This window comes from Eptatretus burgeri, chromosome 1, assembly GCF_056783735.1.
Source record: "Eptatretus burgeri isolate ZD-2024b chromosome 1, Ebu_testis_v1, whole genome shotgun sequence".
NCBI classification, from domain to species: Eukaryota; Metazoa; Chordata; class Myxini; order Myxiniformes; family Myxinidae; genus Eptatretus; species Eptatretus burgeri.
Window position 1 is genome coordinate 140,929,667 of NC_140961.1, and position 19,597 is coordinate 140,949,263.

Consider the following 19,597-nt stretch of genomic DNA (forward strand, 5'->3'; position numbering starts at 1 on the left):
TTATTGCTATTAATGTCCGTTGATCATCCATGCATCACGCGGTCCGATGACAGCCTGAGCCGTGCAGCACGCCTCTGTTTAGTGGCGAATTGTATCGATACAGAGGTACGAGGGGTTGCGGGAGTATTTTTCCCATGTGCGGGAGGTGTTGGTGGTCGAAGTGGTGAATTTTCGGTGAGGGAAGGTTGAGCAAGGTGAAATGCCATTGGAAATTGGCGGGCACATTTGAATGAAATGGTGTGCCATGCGCGTGCCTTATTGTGTGTTTGTTCCTATGTTGATTCTCCCACGGGAGGCTGTGTGGTGTGTTTGCTATTCATATGATCGTGTGTTTGCTTGATTGCTGGATTTGTACCATGTCTAAAAGGAAAGGGTTGGAATAGAAGTCAGAATTGAACATTGAGATGTTGTTAACGGACCGAGCTACGAGACCCATGCAATGCACTTCGTCCCATTAACTCATCGAGACATAAGGGGAAGGACTGACTGCATGAAGACAGACAAAGTAACTGCTTGGGGATCACTGTCTGTTTGGGGCTATTGCCTTTGAGGAATGCGGTTTTGCAGAACTACAACTATATATATATATATATATATATATATATATATATATATATATATATATATATATATATATATATATATATATATATATACTGTTACGGTTCTAGGAACCGCACGCATACAACATATAGGTCTCCCAAGTCAGTTATGCCGTTAAGTATATGTGTAGATAGAATCCCTCCTTGTGTGTCGTGGGAATTGAAGGGGTGCGTTGTGATGTTTTTTTAGTTAGGGTAATAAATCTTTATTTCCCATCCACCATTGTGATCCACGGAACCCGAGCGCTTGCAGCCTTCAGTTCGCTGGCAACAACGTACCACGGTCCACCTGTTGTCTCTGGAGGCTCGTTTTTCCGAGACAGATTCTTCACTGTCGGAGTTCCTATTTGGCTTCTCCAAACGCTCCAACTCTTTATTGATGAGTCCACACGCGTGGGGTGGGCAGGCCCTGCCGGTGCCTGGCCGAGGCCTCACCCATGGGAGCCCCGTCCAATCAGGGCGGACAATGACGTCAGTTTTGACCAAGGCCCCGCCCCGCTGAGGGAGGTCGATAAACCACGACACCATTCTCAGTCAAGAGTTCTTTGGGGGTCGTTTGTTCAGTTCTTTGGGGGTCATTCGTTCAGTTATTTGGGGGTCGTTCGTTGAGTTCTTTGGGGGTCGTTCGTTCTGTGCTTGGAGGCCGGAGTTGGTGGAAAACAAAGGGGTTCCGCTGCTTGGCTCCGCTCACGTCTCACCCCGACGGCCCGCCAACTGGTCCCGGCCCACTCGAGCTCCTCCACGGACCCGAACTCCACATGCGCGGCTGTGGACCTGACTGCACGACTGTTGGCTGGTGCCGCACCACGGAGCATTCCTTTCCCCAAGACTCAGGTACTCGAAAGAACTGCGACCTCAGCCCGCCTCCCTCCCTGGCTGCAAAAGTCCTTTGTGTTCAACTGGGATTATTTTGTCTGAGTGTGTGGCGCTAGTTTAATAAGTAGAAACTGCATAAGTGTTTTCGGTCATTGTAAATCTTGCCTGTATAATTCACACGTAAGTCTGCTCTGTGTCTTCTTTTGTAAATTGCTGTAAATTGTCGCACTACATTTTCTTTCTTTCCCCTGCATAACATCCAATAAACCTGTTTCTGTGCCACATAAATTTCCTCGTTTATTATAAATAAATTATTGCAGAAGTGTTCCCAGTTAGTTTTCGTCTTTTTTTTATTGGTCCAGCATGGTTCGGATTTGAGTTTTAGCCGGGTCTTTGTTCCCGTTAATCTGCTCAACCTAGCCAGCACGGCTTTGGCAGTTCTGCTCATCTGCACCAGAACTGGATTTGGCAGTCGGTAGTTGGAACTCCACCGCAGTCAGGAGAGTGACCCGGTTCGAGCAAGACGTGCCGAGGGCGTTGTTCCCCGGAAGACGACACCGCGTGGTAAATGAGGTAAATTGGTTCTAGACAAAAAGACCCTACGCTACGCGGTGGAGGTATTGGCGTCCACGGTCGGTCAAGCGACCCGCCGCCTCACGGAGTTATCCGTGAGCGACAGCCAACAATTCCGGGAGTCTGGTGGGAGACGACGTAACATCCCTCAACTAGCGGTCGTTCTCGCCACCGGTCCCCGGCCCGCAACAATACATATATACACAAGAGGAAAACAAATTAAAAATTGATTTGTTAAAAGCAGACAGGTGGCGGATTGTAAATTGTACCTAGTTCGTCAAACTTTTTCAACGCACAACGTCCACGTGTGTACATTAATTCATAATGGTGAACCAAGGATCAAATAGCCCACCTTGGGAGGTGAACAGACGGTGCTGCCAATCATGGTGAACCCAGGATCAGATAGCTCATTTTGGAAGGTGACCATATGCCACTGCCAATAATGGTGAAGCCAGGATCAGATAGCTCATGTAGGGAGGGGACTAGACAGTGCTGTTCAAAACAATGAACCTATGAGGATCAGATAGTCCATGCAGGGAGGTGACCATGATATGTTGCTCACTATAATGGTGAAACAAGAATCAGTTGCTGTCCCGAAAAAATGTTAATGAGAATCTGCAAAAAAACTTGTTTTTTTACGTTTGCCCCATCTGCGTGCTCTCAGATGATCACGGGCCACGTGGCAGAGCGATTGAAAATGTGTTCGGCAAATGTTTTGCCCGTTTGGTGTAAAAATCATCACGAGGATGTGGAGATAGTGCACTTACCGTGCTGCCTCGTCGAGGTTCAAATCTTTGTGTTTAACAACCGAAACATTTCATCAAAAAGTGTACCTTCCCTCGGAGAGACGTCTGCCAGCATCAGTTGATGGACGTTCAGTTGAGTCATCTCCAGCACCCTGAAAAAAATGTAAAATTCCTGCTCAAATCAATTTCACTCAAACATCAAGCCTGGCCAGTCGGTTCATGAAAGACTTAGGCCAAAAAATTCCTTTGTGGCTGACTCCATAAGAAGATGGCAATAAGACTGGGGTCATTAAAGAATCAATAGACAATGAAGGCACTGCTTGCCACTTTCAGGTTGAAGATTAGAATGGTCTCCATGGAAAGGTAGTGGCAGTGGAAGGGGTGGATAAGTTTAATTGGGAATTAGATAGGCACATGGATACATTGGAGATAAAGGGGTATGGGGATAGTGGCAGGACTTGGAGCTTGCTAGTGTGTGGATGGGTGATACTGGGGTTGGTGCAGCACAGGCATGATGGGACAAATGCCCTCCTCCTGCACCAGTTCCTTGTGTATCGTTATTGCTTGTATCAGAGTTGCTGGTGCTGTGGAAGAGGAAACACAGGTTGAACTGGCATCAAGTCCAATGAATCAATCATATATCAGTTCAATAATATCTCATACAAGAGCGTTTTGTGAATTAATCCAGGAATGAAATGTCAAAGCCTAAACTTGTACACTGTACGGGGGGATGAGGATCCTCAACAAAGAAAATCGACGAGCACCAAAAACAAGCGGGTATGTTGTTGGGAACAGGCCTGCAACGGCTCGGCCATCATGTGTACATGTGGTATAACCCGATGCCAGCAAGTGAGTCACCATCGCTGACACTGGAGAACACCTCAGAAGGGTTCTGCCCCATGGAATGGAATACTTTGTGGTGTGGGCAAGGCATCTTGTTGTACCGTCACACCGCTGTTTTGAGTTAGCAAGATAACCTAGCCACCCAAGAGGTACGCGCACTTGCCTCTGAGCTTCCTCACCAAGGTTCGAATCCCAAATCAGCTAAAACTGTTTGCCATGTAGGGTGATTCATCAATGTGTGTGACATCCCATAAATCGATGTCTGCTGGCATGATTGGTGGACATTAAAGACCCCACGGTGTTCTTCGCGAAGAGCGGGCAAGCTATCGCCGGACCCCCTGAATAAATTCAAAATTCCTGCTGCAGCAAACAGGAGAAATTTCATCAGAAGCACAGCCGTATCTCCCTCAGTGAATGATGCTACCCCACAGCCATGAACTGCATGAAGATGAAGCAGAAGAAGATGAAAAATAAGATGAAGAAGAAGAAGCCATGAAACTAATATGGCGATTTGGGTAAAAAAAAAAAATGCAAGACCTAATCGGTGCAGAGTTATGGAACTCTGCAGCCGAACTGGTCGTTTTGTTGAAATCCCGACAAAAGTAATTATGAATACGAGAACAGAGGTTGCACAAGGAATGATGGGTGAGGGCAAGGCAGAACCAACCCTGGCAGTCGGCCAACAGCTTTGTTCACACTGTGTTTATTGACTCTGCGTGGGGTTTGTCTTCTCCACCCTCTTCACTTCGGTTTCTAACTCACCCTCGTTTTCCTTGAACCCCCACACCACCTCTGCACACAAATGTAAAATTAGTCACACACATGTCACATGACTGATTGAATGCATGAAAGCCCTCTCATTCTCCCTTTTCCTTTGCAGCATGAGTGCTAAGACGTAGAACAGTGGACTTATTTCCAAAAGAAGGGGACATTTTTTTACGACATGTCCATGAGTACGGAAAAGCAGGATAATCCATGGTGGGGCGAGCGGGGGCTGAACTTAAAGGCCTGTCTGTCTGTACTGAGATGGTGATTCTGCAGAGAAGTCAAATGCTTTGCTGTGGGTGTGCACTGAATTCAACCAACGGGGTCGACAGGTTCATTTGCAACTCGATGCCATCATAAAATCAAATAAAGCACAAGTTTAATTATTATAATGCTTTTTCCATCACAGAACATGTTCCTGTTAGAGGGAATTGGTTTGACCAATTGTGGGTAGTCAGTTGGGGGTTAGTCCTCAACTCTAACCCACGTGTATAAATCGAGGGCACCGTCCTCGTATCAGAACCACACAAGGTGGAAATTTTCTTCCATTGAGATTTTTTAATGATGCAAGGCCGGGAAAATGTTGGGATGGCATTTCAATGACGACGTGGATTTGAACCCTCTGATAATCCCAAGTTGATGGGTATTTGAATCCATAAACAGTTGAGTAATAATGAATGAATATTATTAATGATAAAGTCGCAGGCGAGACGACTGGACCAATGGAGGAAAGGCGTGTGCCCCTAAGGTTCTCATACAAGCTCTTTCTCCTCCGCAGATGAACACAAAAGACCTTGTGGGACGATACCTGCACAGTCCCCGATAAATTGGAGACGTCAGAGCTTCACGTTCCCTGCTGGACAGTGATACCACTGTATGTAGTTTGCAGTGCCTTCAGGTTTGAATAAAACTTTTTCGATGGCAGTTGAGAGCTCGTGCTCTGATGGGAACACCAAGTACATGAAATTTTACAACTGGGGGAACGACAGCACATTTACATTTACACTATGGGTCCAAAAAACACGATGTTGGCTGAATGGTTAAAGGTGGCTGGCTTAGGATCTTGGGGTCCTGAGCATTTGAACCCCCTGTTGTGCCATTTCTAATAACACCAGGTGGGTAGATTCATCCTGTCATCCTTTAGATCATCAAAATGAGTACGTACCACCTTACTTGGAAGAATGAGCCATTTGAGTATCTTGCATCAGAGTGGAAACCCATTGAAGGTCGTGCCCCCTTGCCAAGGGAATCTGCCTCGGCTGTCCGATGCATCTGAAGACACCAAAGGAGAGGTTCTTCTTCTTCTCCTTCTTCTCCTTCTTCAACCCTAATATTGTCAGAGAATAAGCATGATATCATGAACACAATAAATGCATTGTTGCTATCAAATGCATAAAACAACACAAACATGTGAAAACAAGGAAATACAAGGAAATCTCACACAGCTGGAGACCATTCAGCCCATCAGGCCTGCGTGAACACCATTCTAATTATCTACACAAGATCCAAGGAAGAAAATGCAAAGAAAAGTTATTAATTAATGAAATCATTTTTTGTTGTTGTTGGTGTTGTTGCTTTTTTTGTTTCTTTTTTAGTTTTTGTAGCTTTTGTATTTTTGGTTTTTCTTCCCCTCAGGGGAGGAGGCATGGGTTTGGTTAAAAACACACATCAACCACACAAACCCCGTTGTCAAGACCCCCACCACAGCACTCTGTACACATGCACACAATCACCCATCAATGCTCAAACTACCTAAAAGTCCAATCAACATCTCAATACCCCTCTATTTCCAGCACTTCCAGGTACAGTCAAAGCTCGTTACTATGCCACTCTCGCTATTATACCACTTTTGCTCGGTCCCGCCAAAATTCAATACAAAATAAATTTACTATGCCACCCCCTACTCTCGCTACCATGCCACTACTGTGTGACTGTTAAAAGGCACGAGTCATGAAAAAGTCTGTATTGCGCAGTGCTCGATTATCACACTCACGTCCAAAGGCGAAGCGACGAACTACAGTCCAGCTGCGCACAAAATAACTCAATACATACGCGCATAGTCAGACTGTGTCAAAACACGCGATTCTTCTCCCCGATGCCAGCCACAACAAGCCAATCACAACACGCACAACGAGACACAAAAAAGCACGAGCACACACACAGACACGCAGGCACACGTACAACAGTGACATAATTTTTTTTCAAATTCAGCCCATAATGTCAGCTCAGAAACGCAAGCGAACCGACTTTACACTGAAGGAGAAGAAGGAGATCATTGATGCCGCGAAGAAGGAGCCGAATCAGTCCAAGTTGGCCAGGGAGATTAGCAAGAAATGGGGCGTCGAAGTTAAGAGAACCACCGTGAAGGGCATTCTCAGCAAGAAGGATGCAATCGAGGCTGCAATCAAAGCTGGATTTCCATCGAAGCGCATGAAGTTGATGCAGGCTCACGACCTGCAGCTTGATGAGGGAGTGCTCATGTGGCTGAAGCAATCAAGAGGACAGAATGTGCCTGTCAGTGGCGATCTGATCAAGGAGAAGGCGATGAAACTGGCCGAGCTGATGCACATCCCAGACTTCATGGTGAGCGACGGTTGGTTGGGCAATTTCAAGAAGCGCCACGGCATCATGTTCAAGACAGTACAGGGCAAAGCTGGAGCGGTGGATTCGCAATCCCTTCTTGAGTGGCAACAACAGGTTTTCCGGCCCTTACTCGGGCAGTTCTCCGCAGACGACGTCTTCAACCTGGACGAGACTGGACTCTTCTGGCAGCTGCTTCCGAACAAGACCATGGCTTTCAGGGGAGAGCGGTGTACTGGAGGAAAGAAAAGCAAGCAAAGGATCACTCTTCTGGTTGGGGCAAACATGAGCGGCAGCGAGAAGTTCCCTCTTCTGGTGATTGGCAATTCCAAGAAACCCCGTGCCTTCAAGAACAAAGAGATCCCGGTCAAGTACAAGGCGAACTCGAAGGCGTGGATGACGGCGGAGCTTTTCGAGGAGATGTTGCGTGCGTGGGACGGACGACTCGGCCAGCAGGGACGCAGAGTGCTGGTCTGTCTCGATAATTTCTCTGGCCACCCTCCCGAGCTCGAGCTGAACAACATCCAACTGGTCTTCTTCCCACCCAACACGACAGCCAATTCGCAACCAATGAATCAGGGAATCATAGAGAACCTCAAGCGCCACTACAAGAAGCTCCTGCTATGCCGCCAGCTTGAAGCCATAGACGAGGGAAAGGAGTTCAAGTTCACGTTGCTCGACGCTCTACACGTCGCCCGGCGTGCTTGGGAGCAGGTCGGCAAGTCGACGATCAGGAACTGTTTCGCGAAGGCCAAGTTCATCGAAGAGGAGATCCAAACTGAGCCACAGGATGCGGAGCTGCCCGCCATCTGGGAAGCTCTGCCTGCCGAGGAAAAGATGCACGAGAACGAGGAGATCGAGCTGTCTGACTTTCTCGAAGCCGACGAGCGCCTCGCGACTGGCGGGTATTTCACGCTGGAGGAGATTGCGGAGGAGATTCTGTGCAGTGAGGAGCCGGTGGAAAGCGAAGATGACGAGGTAACTGTCGAGGAGGAAATCGTTCCGTTCGAGGAAGCCCAGCGCGCTTGCAGCACCGTCCGGAAGTTCATGCAGCAGAGAAGCGGGAAGCCCGGTGTGATGCAAGCGTGCGATCAGCTAGACAACGAGATGCACGAGATCCGCCGAAAGAAGATGCGCCAGCCGACGATTCTTGAAAGCTTTGTGTGTCGTGAATTTCTCACCATGCCATATGTTAGTGTGTGAACTCTGTTAGTTTGTGTATGTTCTCCGTTCGCTTAGCTTATACAACAGTCGTGCCTTTTACTTGCTGGAATAAATTTTGTCCAAAGATTAACTACAGATGGGTAACTTGAGAAAATAAGGCCGTTTTTACAAAATCTCGTTACTATGCCACTCTCGCTACTATGCCACTTTTGCTCGGTCCCGACGGGTGGCATAGTAACGAGCTTTGACTGTACCTATCTAATTCTAATTTAAACTCATCTACTGTTTCTGCTGCCACTGCCTTTCCAGAGAGACCATTCCATGCATTAATTACTCTCTGAGTAAAAGTCCCCTGCCTTATGACCATCTTAACTCTCCTCCTCTTTGCTCTCAGGGTATGTATGGCCCCTGGTCCTTTCACTGTCGACTCTGTTGAATAATTCGGCTGTGCTTATTTTGTCCATACCTTTCATTATCTTAAACATCTCCATCATATCTCCTCGTAACCGACTCCTTTTTAGTGAATAAAGCCGTCTCCTTCAGCTGCTCCTGATAGCTGAGTCGAGCTCGACCTGGAATCAATCGTGTAGCCCTGCGCTGAACCCTCTCTCTGGCATCCATGTCCTTGCGGAACTATGTTGACCAAAACTGCACTCATTATTCTAGATATGGCCCTCATTAAATTCCTATACAATGTTGACACCACCTCTTTTGATTTATAATTGATAACCCTCCGAATAAAACCGAAAACCTTGTTTGCTTTACCGATAGCTGTCTGGAACTGTGCTACCTGTTTACCTCCAGGATCTGTTACCACCCCCAGATCCTTGTCTTGTGTAACACGCTCCAAAATTACCCCTAACTCATGTAATCTCGATTTTCATTGTTCTTCCCCATCCCCAACACCTTACACTTGTTCAGGTTAAATTACATCTGCCAATCCTTTTGCCCAATCTGTGCAAGTATCAACACTTTCCTGAATTTGATCACCACCCCCTCTGCTTTCCACCTCACCTCCAAGCTTTGTGTCATCTGCAAATTTGGAAAGCTCACTCTTCACTCCATTATCCAAATCGTTGATGTCAATCTTTATAAAATGCAGCAAGTGTATGTGTTTATGTATGTATGTATGTTTGTAAATATAGACGTATGGAAATATGTATGCATGTGTGGACCGTACCAGTGAAAAGGTTGGACATACCTATTAATTCAAAGGTTTTTCTTTATTTTTACTATTTTCTACATTGCAGAATAATTCTAAATTGTAGAATAATAGTGAAGACATCAAAACTATGAAATAACACATATGGAATTATGTGATAACCAAAAAAGTGTAAAACAAATCAAAATATATTTTACATTCTTCAAAGAAGCCACCCTTTGCTTGATGACAGCTTTGCACACTCTTGGCATTTTCTAAACCAACTTCATGAGGTAGTCACCTGGAATGATTTTCCAACAGTCTTGAAGGAGTTCCCGCATGTGCTGAGCACTTGTTGGCTGCCTTTCCTTCACTCTGCGGTCCAACTCATCCCAAAACATGTCAATTGGGTTTCGGTCGGGTGACTGTGGAGACCAGGTCATCTGATGCAGCACTCCATCACTCTCCTTCTTGGTCAAATAGCCCTTACACAGCCAGGAGGTGTGTTTTGGGTCACCGTCCTGTGAAAAACCAATGATGGTCCCACTAAGCGCAAACCAGAGGGGATGGCATATCGCTGCAGAATACTGTGGTCGCAATGCTGGTTAGTGTGTGTTTTGAATGCTAAATAAATCGCCGACGGTGTCACCAGAAGAGCACTCCCACATCATCACACCTCCTGCTCCATGCTTCATGGTGGGAACCACACATGCAGAGATCCTCCGTTCACCTTATCTGCTTCTCAGAAAGACATGGTGGTTGGAACCAAAAATCTCAAATTTGGACTCATCAGACCAAAGGACAGATTTCCACTGGTCTAACATCCATTGCTCGTGTTTCTTGGACCAAGCAAGTCTCTTATTATTATTGGTCTCCTTCAGGAGTGGGTTTTTTGCAGCAATTCTACCATGAAGGCCTGGTTCATGCAGTCTCCTCTGAACAGTTGATGTTGAGATTTGTCTGTAACTTGAACTCTGTGAAGCATTTACTTTGGCTGCAATCTTAGGTGCAGTTCATTGGTGATTTTTGAGGCTGTAACTCTAATAAACTTATTCTCTGCAGTAGAGGAAACTCTGGGTCTTCCTCTCCTGTGGCAGTTTCTCATGAGAACCAGTTTCATCATTGTGCTTGATGATTTTTGCGACTGCGCTTAAAGAAACTTTCAAAGTTCTTGAAATTTTCTGGATTGACTGACCTTCATGTCTTAAAGTAATGATGGACTGTCGTTTATCTTTGCTTAGTTGAGTGGTTCTTTCCTCCTCCAGTAGACAAAATCATGGTCTTTCACCAAATCGGATTATTTACTGAATACCAACCCCAACTCGTCACAACACAACTGATTGGCTCAAACGCATTAGGAAGGAAAGAAATTCCACAATTTTTTTTTTATCAAGGAACACCTGTTAATGGAAAAACATTCGAGGTGACAACCTCATGAAGCTAGTTGAGAGAATGCCAAGAGTGTGCAAAGCTGTCATCAAGGCAAAGGGTGGCTTCTTTGAAGAATCTAAAATATTGTTGTGGTTACCAGATTCGCAAACCACCATTCAGGTCCCTTAGGTGAGGTATCTCGGTAAGTGCATGTGTAGTTAGGCCCAAACCCGTTGTCTAGTGGGAATACATGTCATTTATGCGAGCTGCGACTCTTCAGGATAGCCGTTTTTCTTTTACTATCTTTATTTTGGACCAACCGCCATGATCACAACCACAACATCAACCACCAACCACAACCACCGCTTCACCACAACCGCCACGACCTTCCCATCACAACTCGCCACCATCGCATCACCGTCATCTCGCGCCACTCATGGGCACCGATGCTGGACTCGTGTAGGGCGCACGTTGAACAGCGTGTACAAAATCACGGATTTTGTACTTCAAAAACGGATCAAAAACGACACACGCCCACTTTTTGCCGTCCAATCGGTGAGCGAGGGGCGATTTGGCCCCGCCTCCAGAACGATCGATATATGCAAATTTGTGGATCAAAAAGCCTTCACGCCCACTTTTTCTCGGGCCAATGGGGAGCGAGGTGAAAGGTCAAAGGGAGGGGGTCAAAGGCGAAGTTACGGGGGGATAAAAGGACGGTGTTCGTCAGTCAGAGAGAGTCAGCAGAACGGGGTCGGAGAGTCAAGAAGAGGAGAGTCGGAAGCAGAGGGTCAAGACTTCGCGGGCGGTGGAGCTGCTCGTCGTGTGCGGTGGAGTCGGAACGGAGGGGACGGAGCTGTGGAAAGGCGGCGACACCAGACGAGGGGGTGCTCGCGTCGTGCAGGAAGCTGCACCCGAGGGAGGCCGACAGCGCGACCTGGCCGAGGTGGAGACGCTCGTCGCACATAATAAAGATCCTCTATACCCCGAGCATCAGCAACCCCCCTCCTGTTTCCCCCCGCGCTGAGATAGTGCGACCAAGGGGGCCCCGTTCCCACCCCCGACCAGACACCGTCCACGAGGCCCGCGGGTTGCGGGGCCATCGCCGCTCCGCGTCTCATCACCAGACGGGTAGGCCCGACCCGGTCTCGGCCTCAGGCCTGCCCCATTCTTGGGGGATTTCTTTTCCTTGGTTTTGGGTATGTGTTGTCGGCGCCGTCTGTGAAGTAGAATTGTATAAGTGTTGCCGTGTGCTCGGTAGTCGGTATTAGCTCTGCACTGTGTTTTCACTTTTATGTTTGCTTTTTGTGTAAATGGAATTGTGTTTTCTTTTTTTGTGTGCATTTGGTGGAATTGTATTTGTGTGCTTTCCGTTCGTCGCGAATAAATGTGCTTTATTGTTGAACTGTTCTCCCGCTTCGCTTCGTCTTTTCCTCCATTGAATCCCCATCTTGCTTCACGTAAAGGGTTGGTAGTGGGCTGAATACGCCCGATAATTAATCGAACCGTCGAGGTCGACGATAACACTGCTCGGTTATTCTGATAGTACGGAACGGGTCGCTTAAGTGGCCCGTGTCCGAAGTCGACCTGCGGCGAGGTGCGATCGCCCGGTCTACCCTCCGCGTGGGTACTTAGGTAGTTCGAATTTGGCGAGCAACCCTATCCCACGCGGGGGCTGATTGGCTCGATCGCGGTGAGACCGAAAGGTCCACCCATGACTGGTTCCCGGCGTTAGTCCGAGAGGGTCACGACTGGATTGTCCGTCCGGTGGGCGACGTGCCGCGATTCGAGTTACGTGGCCGTCGCACGCCGGCGGGCGCGAATCCGCAACACTGGTGTCAGGAGTGGGATACAAATTCATCGCCCTCCTCGCGGCACTGGTATTGGAGAGCGGGACAACAGGCTCTCCTGTCTCCAGCGAAATTCACGGGAATCGGTCCAGGGGTGAGAGAAGCGACCCCCGATTCCCTCCAAATTACGAGCGAGCAAATTAACCCTTCACGAGAAGCAAGATGGCGTCTCAAGGCGAGCGGGAGCCGGGGGTATTAGAAATGGATATGTGTAATAATGTAGAATCCATGGTCCAGGATGGAATCCCCGAGCAGGAAATGTTGATTGTGCAGGAACACGGACTCGCCCAACTGAACCCAGGGCCCGAGGTGGGTGCGGCAGCGGCCGCGGTGTATGACACCTCCCCCCCCTCTCCACCAAGACCCTTCCCCAACCCCTGCCGAAACGGCTCACTTGAGTGCATCCGACATGGCCCAGCTATTCACCATGCTGGCACAAATGAATGCAGAAATAAAAAGCATGAACGAAAAGATTGATGCGAGTACACAGCAAATGAGGGAAGAAACGAAAAAGCTGCGGGGTGAGACGCAGAACATGGGCCGATGCCTGCAGGCGGGCATGAAGGCCGTGAGCAGGGAACTTAAAATGGCGACTCCACGTGTCGGAACGAACGAGCTGGAAGGGGGTGCAACGGCTGACAGGCCCGCGGTGGAGGCGGGTAAGGAAAAAGTAATTCGGGAGACAAGAGACGAGGTGAAAGTAATTGCGAGGGAGAGAAAAGAACAATTAATACCAAGAGCAAGGATGAGGTACGCGGAGATCGTGAAAGAGCAAGGAGTGAAAAACAGGGAAGGACGGGAGCGACTTAAAGAGAAAGCAAGGTTGACCTACATAAAGATAAGGGAAAGACGCCAGAAAGAAGCAGAGACCAATAAACACGATGAAGACGGGGTGAGTGACGCACACACACACACGGAGGTAGTGGAGGATAATGGGGGTGAGCTCGCGGACCGTGCAGGGACCCGGTGCGAGCAGCGGGATAGCCTCCTCCAGGAACGAGGGGAGGGAGTATGCCCCCTTGAGGTGAGTCACGACCAGGTGAGTTCGGTCGTGTTTTGCGAGGTTGAGGGGACGGGTGCTGTGGACGGGTGCACGGAGAGCTTGGGGGGTATAGAGGCCCCGGAGACCCTTGTGGGGACACGAATCCCCAGTGTGGTTGTCCCTGTGTGTGTGGTGCAAGGTGTAAGTGCCCCCGCGTGTATGAGTGAGGCACGGTGTGTGGATGAGGCACCGCGGTTGAGTGCCCCCGCGTGTGTGGATGAGGCACGGAGTGCGAGTGAGGAACCGCGGGTGAGTGCCCCCGCGTGTGTGGGTGAGGCACCGCGGGTGAGTTCCCCCGCGCGAGTGAATGGAGCACCACGTGTGAGTAGTATGGTTTGTGTGAGTAGTGAGGCACCGCGGGTGAGTGCCCCCGCACGCGTGAGTGAACGGCCGTGTGCAAGGTCGCTGTGTGCAAGGGAGACCGTGTGTGTGAGAGAGCGGTATGAGAGGGAGATGTCGGTTGGCATGCGGGAGCACGCAGCCGCGTCTCCCCGTGTGAATGTGATGGAGTGGACTGTGTGCGTCGTAACACGCAGGTGTGCGTGGGTGGAATGGCGACGACGACGGCGACAGAGGAGAGAAAGCCGAGTAGCGGCTGTAGTTGTTTCGCGGACCGTGCCGGGTTCACCCAGCAGTGAGCACGCGGTTCGTGCTGTGCAACGCACGAGACCACCACGTGCTCGCTTGCGAGAGTGAAGTCCCGGTCCGGAAACGCACGCGGTGGATTTGCCGATCCCGCGGACGGACAAAGTTTAGGCAGGTAAATGGATTTGGACCGGACGGGTTCTCCACGCGATCGTGTGTGTGAAGCTCCAACGGGCAAAGCACATGTGTTCGCGTGGGGAACCCCTCGAGACGTGTGGCTTGTGTTTTTTTTTTATGCGCACGGTGACGTCATGGCTGCACGTGTGGTTGGAATCCGGCAGGAGGGGTATCTCTGCCGGATGGCACCGTCCAAGGAGGGACGAGGAACACGTGCAGCTGCATGACGTCACGGACAGGTGCAAAGTGCGCGAGCTCTGAGTTGCCGCGCAGGTGCTGCGCATGGAAAAAAAAAAAAAAAAAAAAAGCAAGCCCCACTTTCGGGTGCACAGGATTCCTGGGCAAGGGGTGAAAGACCCCCTTACCCTGGGCACAGGATGGAAACTAGTTAGGGGGAAGGGTTAGCTTAGTTAGACCGACTTCATGGGGCAGGGGTAAGTCCTCATGGAGTCCGTGGAATGGATTAGTTAGAGGGATTGTAGCCAGATTTAGGTTGGGGAATAAAATGATTTATTTGGAGACATGGACAGACTTATGAATGTGTAGAGGGGACGTAGTTTAGCTACGTAGTGTTAAAAGGAACGTGCTGTAGTTTAAGGGACGACGTGGGAGCACGAGTTAGTTAGGGGATGTAGTTAGAAGGATGGCAGAGTTCAGCGGTGAGTGTGTTGAAGAGTTGGTGAGTTGTGAGGTGAGTACATGGTGAGTGAGTGAGGCCAGCGGGTCTGTGTGAGTGGAGCGAATGGGGAATGCATGGTGCAATGAGTGATTGGGGGGAGGAGTGACTCCCGCCCAAGGGACCCCGGGGTCAGAGTAAAGTGAGTTAGCTGGGTTAGTCAAATTGAAAAATGGAGGTCGTTTTGCTGTTGGTGGGAAAGTAGGCTCGAGACCCATTTGGAGGGGTGCAGGAGCCCTGTTGACGGGCTTGGGAGCGTGGCTGCGAAAGGTGAGTATCGCTGAGTGGGTACCCCGGGCACCAGGCTAGTCGGCCGTGGTAGGCCATGGGCCCATGGGGGGCCGGGATAGAGTAGTGGGCACGGGTGCGCCTGCTTGGTGCGGGGGCCCGGGCGCCATTAGCCGCGTGGGCAGTGTTGTGGGCACGGGTGACCCTCGGAAAGGGGCCCGGGAGGCCGGCCTGCCACGTGTGCGTTTCAGGGGAGGTGCCATGGGGGGCACTCCCCGGTGTTAGGGAGCTGGTAGGCTCGGAGGCAGTGTAGTGCCCGGGGGTGCCATAGCGGGAGATTCGGCAGAGGGTCGTGCCTGCCAAAGGGAGCCACGTGTCCCAGCCAGGAGACCGTGTGAGGGCACGGAGAGAAAATTGGGGGGCGAGGCCCGAAATTGTGAGGACACCAACACAGGCGACGGGAATCTGGGTTGTTAGAACCAATAGTTTAAGCGAGAGGCGCTTGTTGAAAGCCCCGGGGTAGTTTAACAGTTAAATGGTTAGGGTAGATTAGGAGATGTACCCCTCCGCACCATCCATCCCCTCGCTGTCGTTGTGGGCCGCTGGACCCACTTGGTGTTGAGATCGCCGAACTCTGGGGAGGCCATTCTGAGGCTTCGGTGGGCCTCGACACAGGACGCTAGCTCTCCCTTATTCCCCTCCGGGAAGGGAACGTAGGGGTTGGGAGTAGGCTAGGTGACAGAATAGGTTAGCCGAACAAGGACGATAAAGGGGGTTAGGGGACGATTTATAGTGGGGAAGTAAAAATAAAAACAATAAAAAAATTAAGTTGGGGCTAAATTGGGGTTTGACAAATTAAGGGAGTGGGTATGTACAGTGACAGGCAAAGGCGATAGGTTGGGAGGGAGACAGGTAGGTAGGTCCGAGCCCGCCTTCCAAGTGGCCAGCACCACCGCACTCCCTCCACCAACCTCCATTGAACGGCAAAGGCTGGCCAACTTCATCGGCTGGCCGTGTTTTGCTTCAAGGCGGAGGCCGGCCAACTTCATCGGCAGCTGTGTGCTGCAAGGCCTGTGCCGGCCAGTTCATCTGCTGGCTGTTTTTCTTCGAGGCCTGTGCCGGCCTGGTTCTGCGGGCTGTGTTTGCCTGCAGCGGCCTTCTTCTGCGGGCTGTGTTTGCCTGCAGCGGCCTTCTTCTGCGGGCTGTGTTTGCCTGCAGCGGCCTTCTTCTGCGGGCTGTGTTGCCTGCACCTTTGCCATGCCATGCCCACTGCCCACGTTCACCAGCCCCGTTCAATTTTTGCTTTGCCCCCCCCCCCTGTTCATTTCCATGTGCGCCAGGATCCGCAAGGCAACAGTTTGCAAGCTGCGAGAACTGCCCTGTTGGCAGCTACAACACGGGCCTGCAGTGGCGGCCCGTGCACCGTGTTTGTGTTCATCCATCCATTCGTTGTGCTCATTGCGTGTGCCACTTGAGCTGGCACGGAGACTGCATTTGTGCAGCCCATGCACCGTTGTGGTTCACTGCATTCGGTCCATCCATTCATCCATCCATTCGTTGTGTTCATTGCGTGTGCCACTTGAGCTGGCACGGAGACTGCGTTTGTGCAGCCCATGCACCGTTGTGGTTCACTGCGTTCAGTTCAAAAGGGAAGGCCTTGGACTGCGTGTGAGCAGCCAGCCACGTTCCCTGTCACCTGCATTGTTTTGAGCCAGAGACTGCATGCGAGCAGCCTGGCTCCCTGCTAACTGCTTTTCTTTTGCAGAGTTCAATGATCCTGGGCCATGGTTTAGTGTAAAATTTGTAAGTTAAGGTTAAGATGTAGTGTAAATATGAGTGCGCCCCCGGCATGTCTGTCTTAGCGCCGGCAATTTTATTTAAGTCGTCCGTGTGAGTGAGTTTGTTTAGATAGTTACGCAGCCCTCAGGTTATTTATTTTTGGGGACACGAATACCATGAATGTCGCACTCAGGGATCCGTAGGTAAAATGTACTAGGGGAAAACTACACATGATGGCACACGAAAATTTGACGACTCGGGACGAGTCTGTAAAAAGGGAAGGGGGTAGTGTTGTGGTTACCAGATTCGCAAACCACCATTCAGGTCCCTTAGGTGAGGTATCTCGGTAAGTGCATGTGTAGTTAGGCCCAAACCCGTTGTCTAGTGGGAATACATGTCATTTATGCGAGCTGCGACTCTTCAGGATAGCCGTTTTTCTTTTACTATCTTTATTTTGGACCAACCGCCATGATCACAACCACAACATCAACCACCAACCACAACCACCGCTTCACCACAACCGCCACGACCTTCCCGTCACAACTCGCCACCATCGCATCACCGTCATCTCGCGCCACTCATGGGCACCGATGCTGGACTCGTGTAGGGCGCACGTTGAACAGCGTGTACAAAATCACGGATTTTGTACTTCAAAAACGGATCAAAAACGACACACGCCCACTTTTTGCCGTCCAATCGGTGAGCGAGGGGCGATTTGGCCCCGCCTCCAGAACGATCGATATATGCAAATTTGTGGATCAAAAAGCCTTCACGCCCACTTTTTCTCGGGCCAATGGGGAGCGAGGTGAAAGGTCAAAGGGAGGGGGTCAAAGGCGAAGTTACGGGGGGATAAAAGGACGGTGTTCGTCAGTCAGAGAGAGTCAGCAGAACGGGGTCGGAGAGTCAAGAAGAGGAGAGTCGGAAGCAGAGGGTCAAGACTTCGCGGGCGGTGGAGCTGCTCGTCGTGTGCGGTGGAGTCGGAACGGAGGGGACGGAGCTGTGGAAAGGCGGCGACACCAGACGAGGGGGTGCTCGCGTCGTGCAGGAAGCTGCACCCGAGGGAGGCCGACAGCGCGACCTGGCCGAGGTGGAGACGCTCGTCGCACATAATAAAGATCCTCTATACCCCGAGCATCAGCAACCCCCTCCTGTTTCCCCCCGCGCTGAGATAGTGCGACCAAGGGGGCCCCGTTCCCACCCCCGACCAGACACCGTCCACGAGGCCCGCGGGTTGCGGGGCCATCGCCGCTCCGCGTCTCATCACCAGACGGGTAGGCCCGACCCGGTCTCGGCCTCAGGCCTGCCCCATTCTTGGGGGATTTCTTTTCCTTGGTTTTGGGTATGTGTTGTCGGCGCCGTCTGTGAAGTAGAATTGTATAAGTGTTGCCGTGTGCTCGGTAGTCGGTATTAGCTCTGCACTGTGTTTTCACTTTTATGTTTGCTTTTTGTGTAAATGGAATTGTGTTTTCTTTTTTTGTGTGCATTTGGTGGAATTGTATTTGTGTGCTTTCCGTTCGTCGCGAATAAATGTGCTTTATTGTTGAACTGTTCTCCCGCTTCGCTTCGTCTTTTCCTCCATTGAATCCCCATCTTGCTTCACGTAAAGGGTTGGTAGTGGGCTGAATACGCCCGATAATTAATCGAACCGTCGAGGTCGACGATAACACCGCTCGGTTATTCTGATAGTACGGAACGGGTCGCTTAAGTGGCCCGTGTCCGAAGTCGACCTGCGGCGAGGTGCGATCGCCCGGTCTACCCTCCGCGTGGGTACTTAGGTAGTTCGAATTTGGCGAGCAACCCTATCCCACGCGGGGGCTGATTGGCTCGATCGCGGTGAGACCGAAAGGTCCACCCGTGACTGGTTCCCGGCGTTAGTCCGAGAGGGTCACGACTGGATTGTCCGTCCGGTGGGCGACGTGCCGCGATTCGAGTTACGTGGCCGTCGCACGCCGGCGGGCGCGAATCCGCAACAATATAAAATATATTTTGATTTGTTCATCACTTATTTGGTTATCACATAATTCCATGTGTTATTTCATGGTTTTGATGTCTTCACTGTCATCTACAATGTAGAAAATAGTAAAAATAAAGAAACAACCCTGAATTAATTGGAATGTCCAAACTTTTGACTGGTCCTGTATGTGTGTGTGTGTGTATTTACATTCAAATATATATATATATATATATATATATATATATATATATATACATATATATATATATATATATATATATATATATATATATATATATATATATATATATATATATATATATATATATATATATACCTGCTCTTCACCCATTGGTTGGACAGTTGACCTCACATCACCCACAATTCAAACCTGAAAGTTTTTTTTTTTGAAAATTTTGAAAAATAATTGATTGGTGGTTAAATTCAATGACCTGATATGCAAATCCTGTTGAAATTTGAAGCCAAATTGATGAAAACAGGATTTTAGAAATCTGATAAAGTCGTTGGCCTTTGGTCTATGTTGACCTTATGACGTTTTGACCTCAAAAATAATCCGCTTCGTGCTTATGATGAACTCTACCAGGTGGTGAAGTTTCATGATGATCGGTTTAATATTGTGACGTGTAGGTGATTGACACACACAAAAAAATAATAAGAATAATAACATACAAGACCAACCAACACACT

The 19,597-nt window shown here is 49.7% G+C and overlaps 1 protein-coding gene across 1 annotated transcript in view; it reads right to left on the reverse strand.

Moving 5' to 3' along the window:
• Positions 1-1,551: 1,551 nt before the first annotated feature.
• LOC147035633 (uncharacterized) overlaps positions 1,552-19,597 on the reverse strand; it is a 29,905-nt gene continuing 11,859 nt past the window's right edge. Inside the window, exon 5 of the mRNA XM_085845668.1 lies at positions 1,552-5,672. Coding sequence (XP_085701794.1) covers positions 5,515-5,672 — 158 coding nt within the window. The 3' untranslated portion in view covers positions 1,552-5,514. The remainder of the gene's footprint in view (positions 5,673-19,597) is intronic.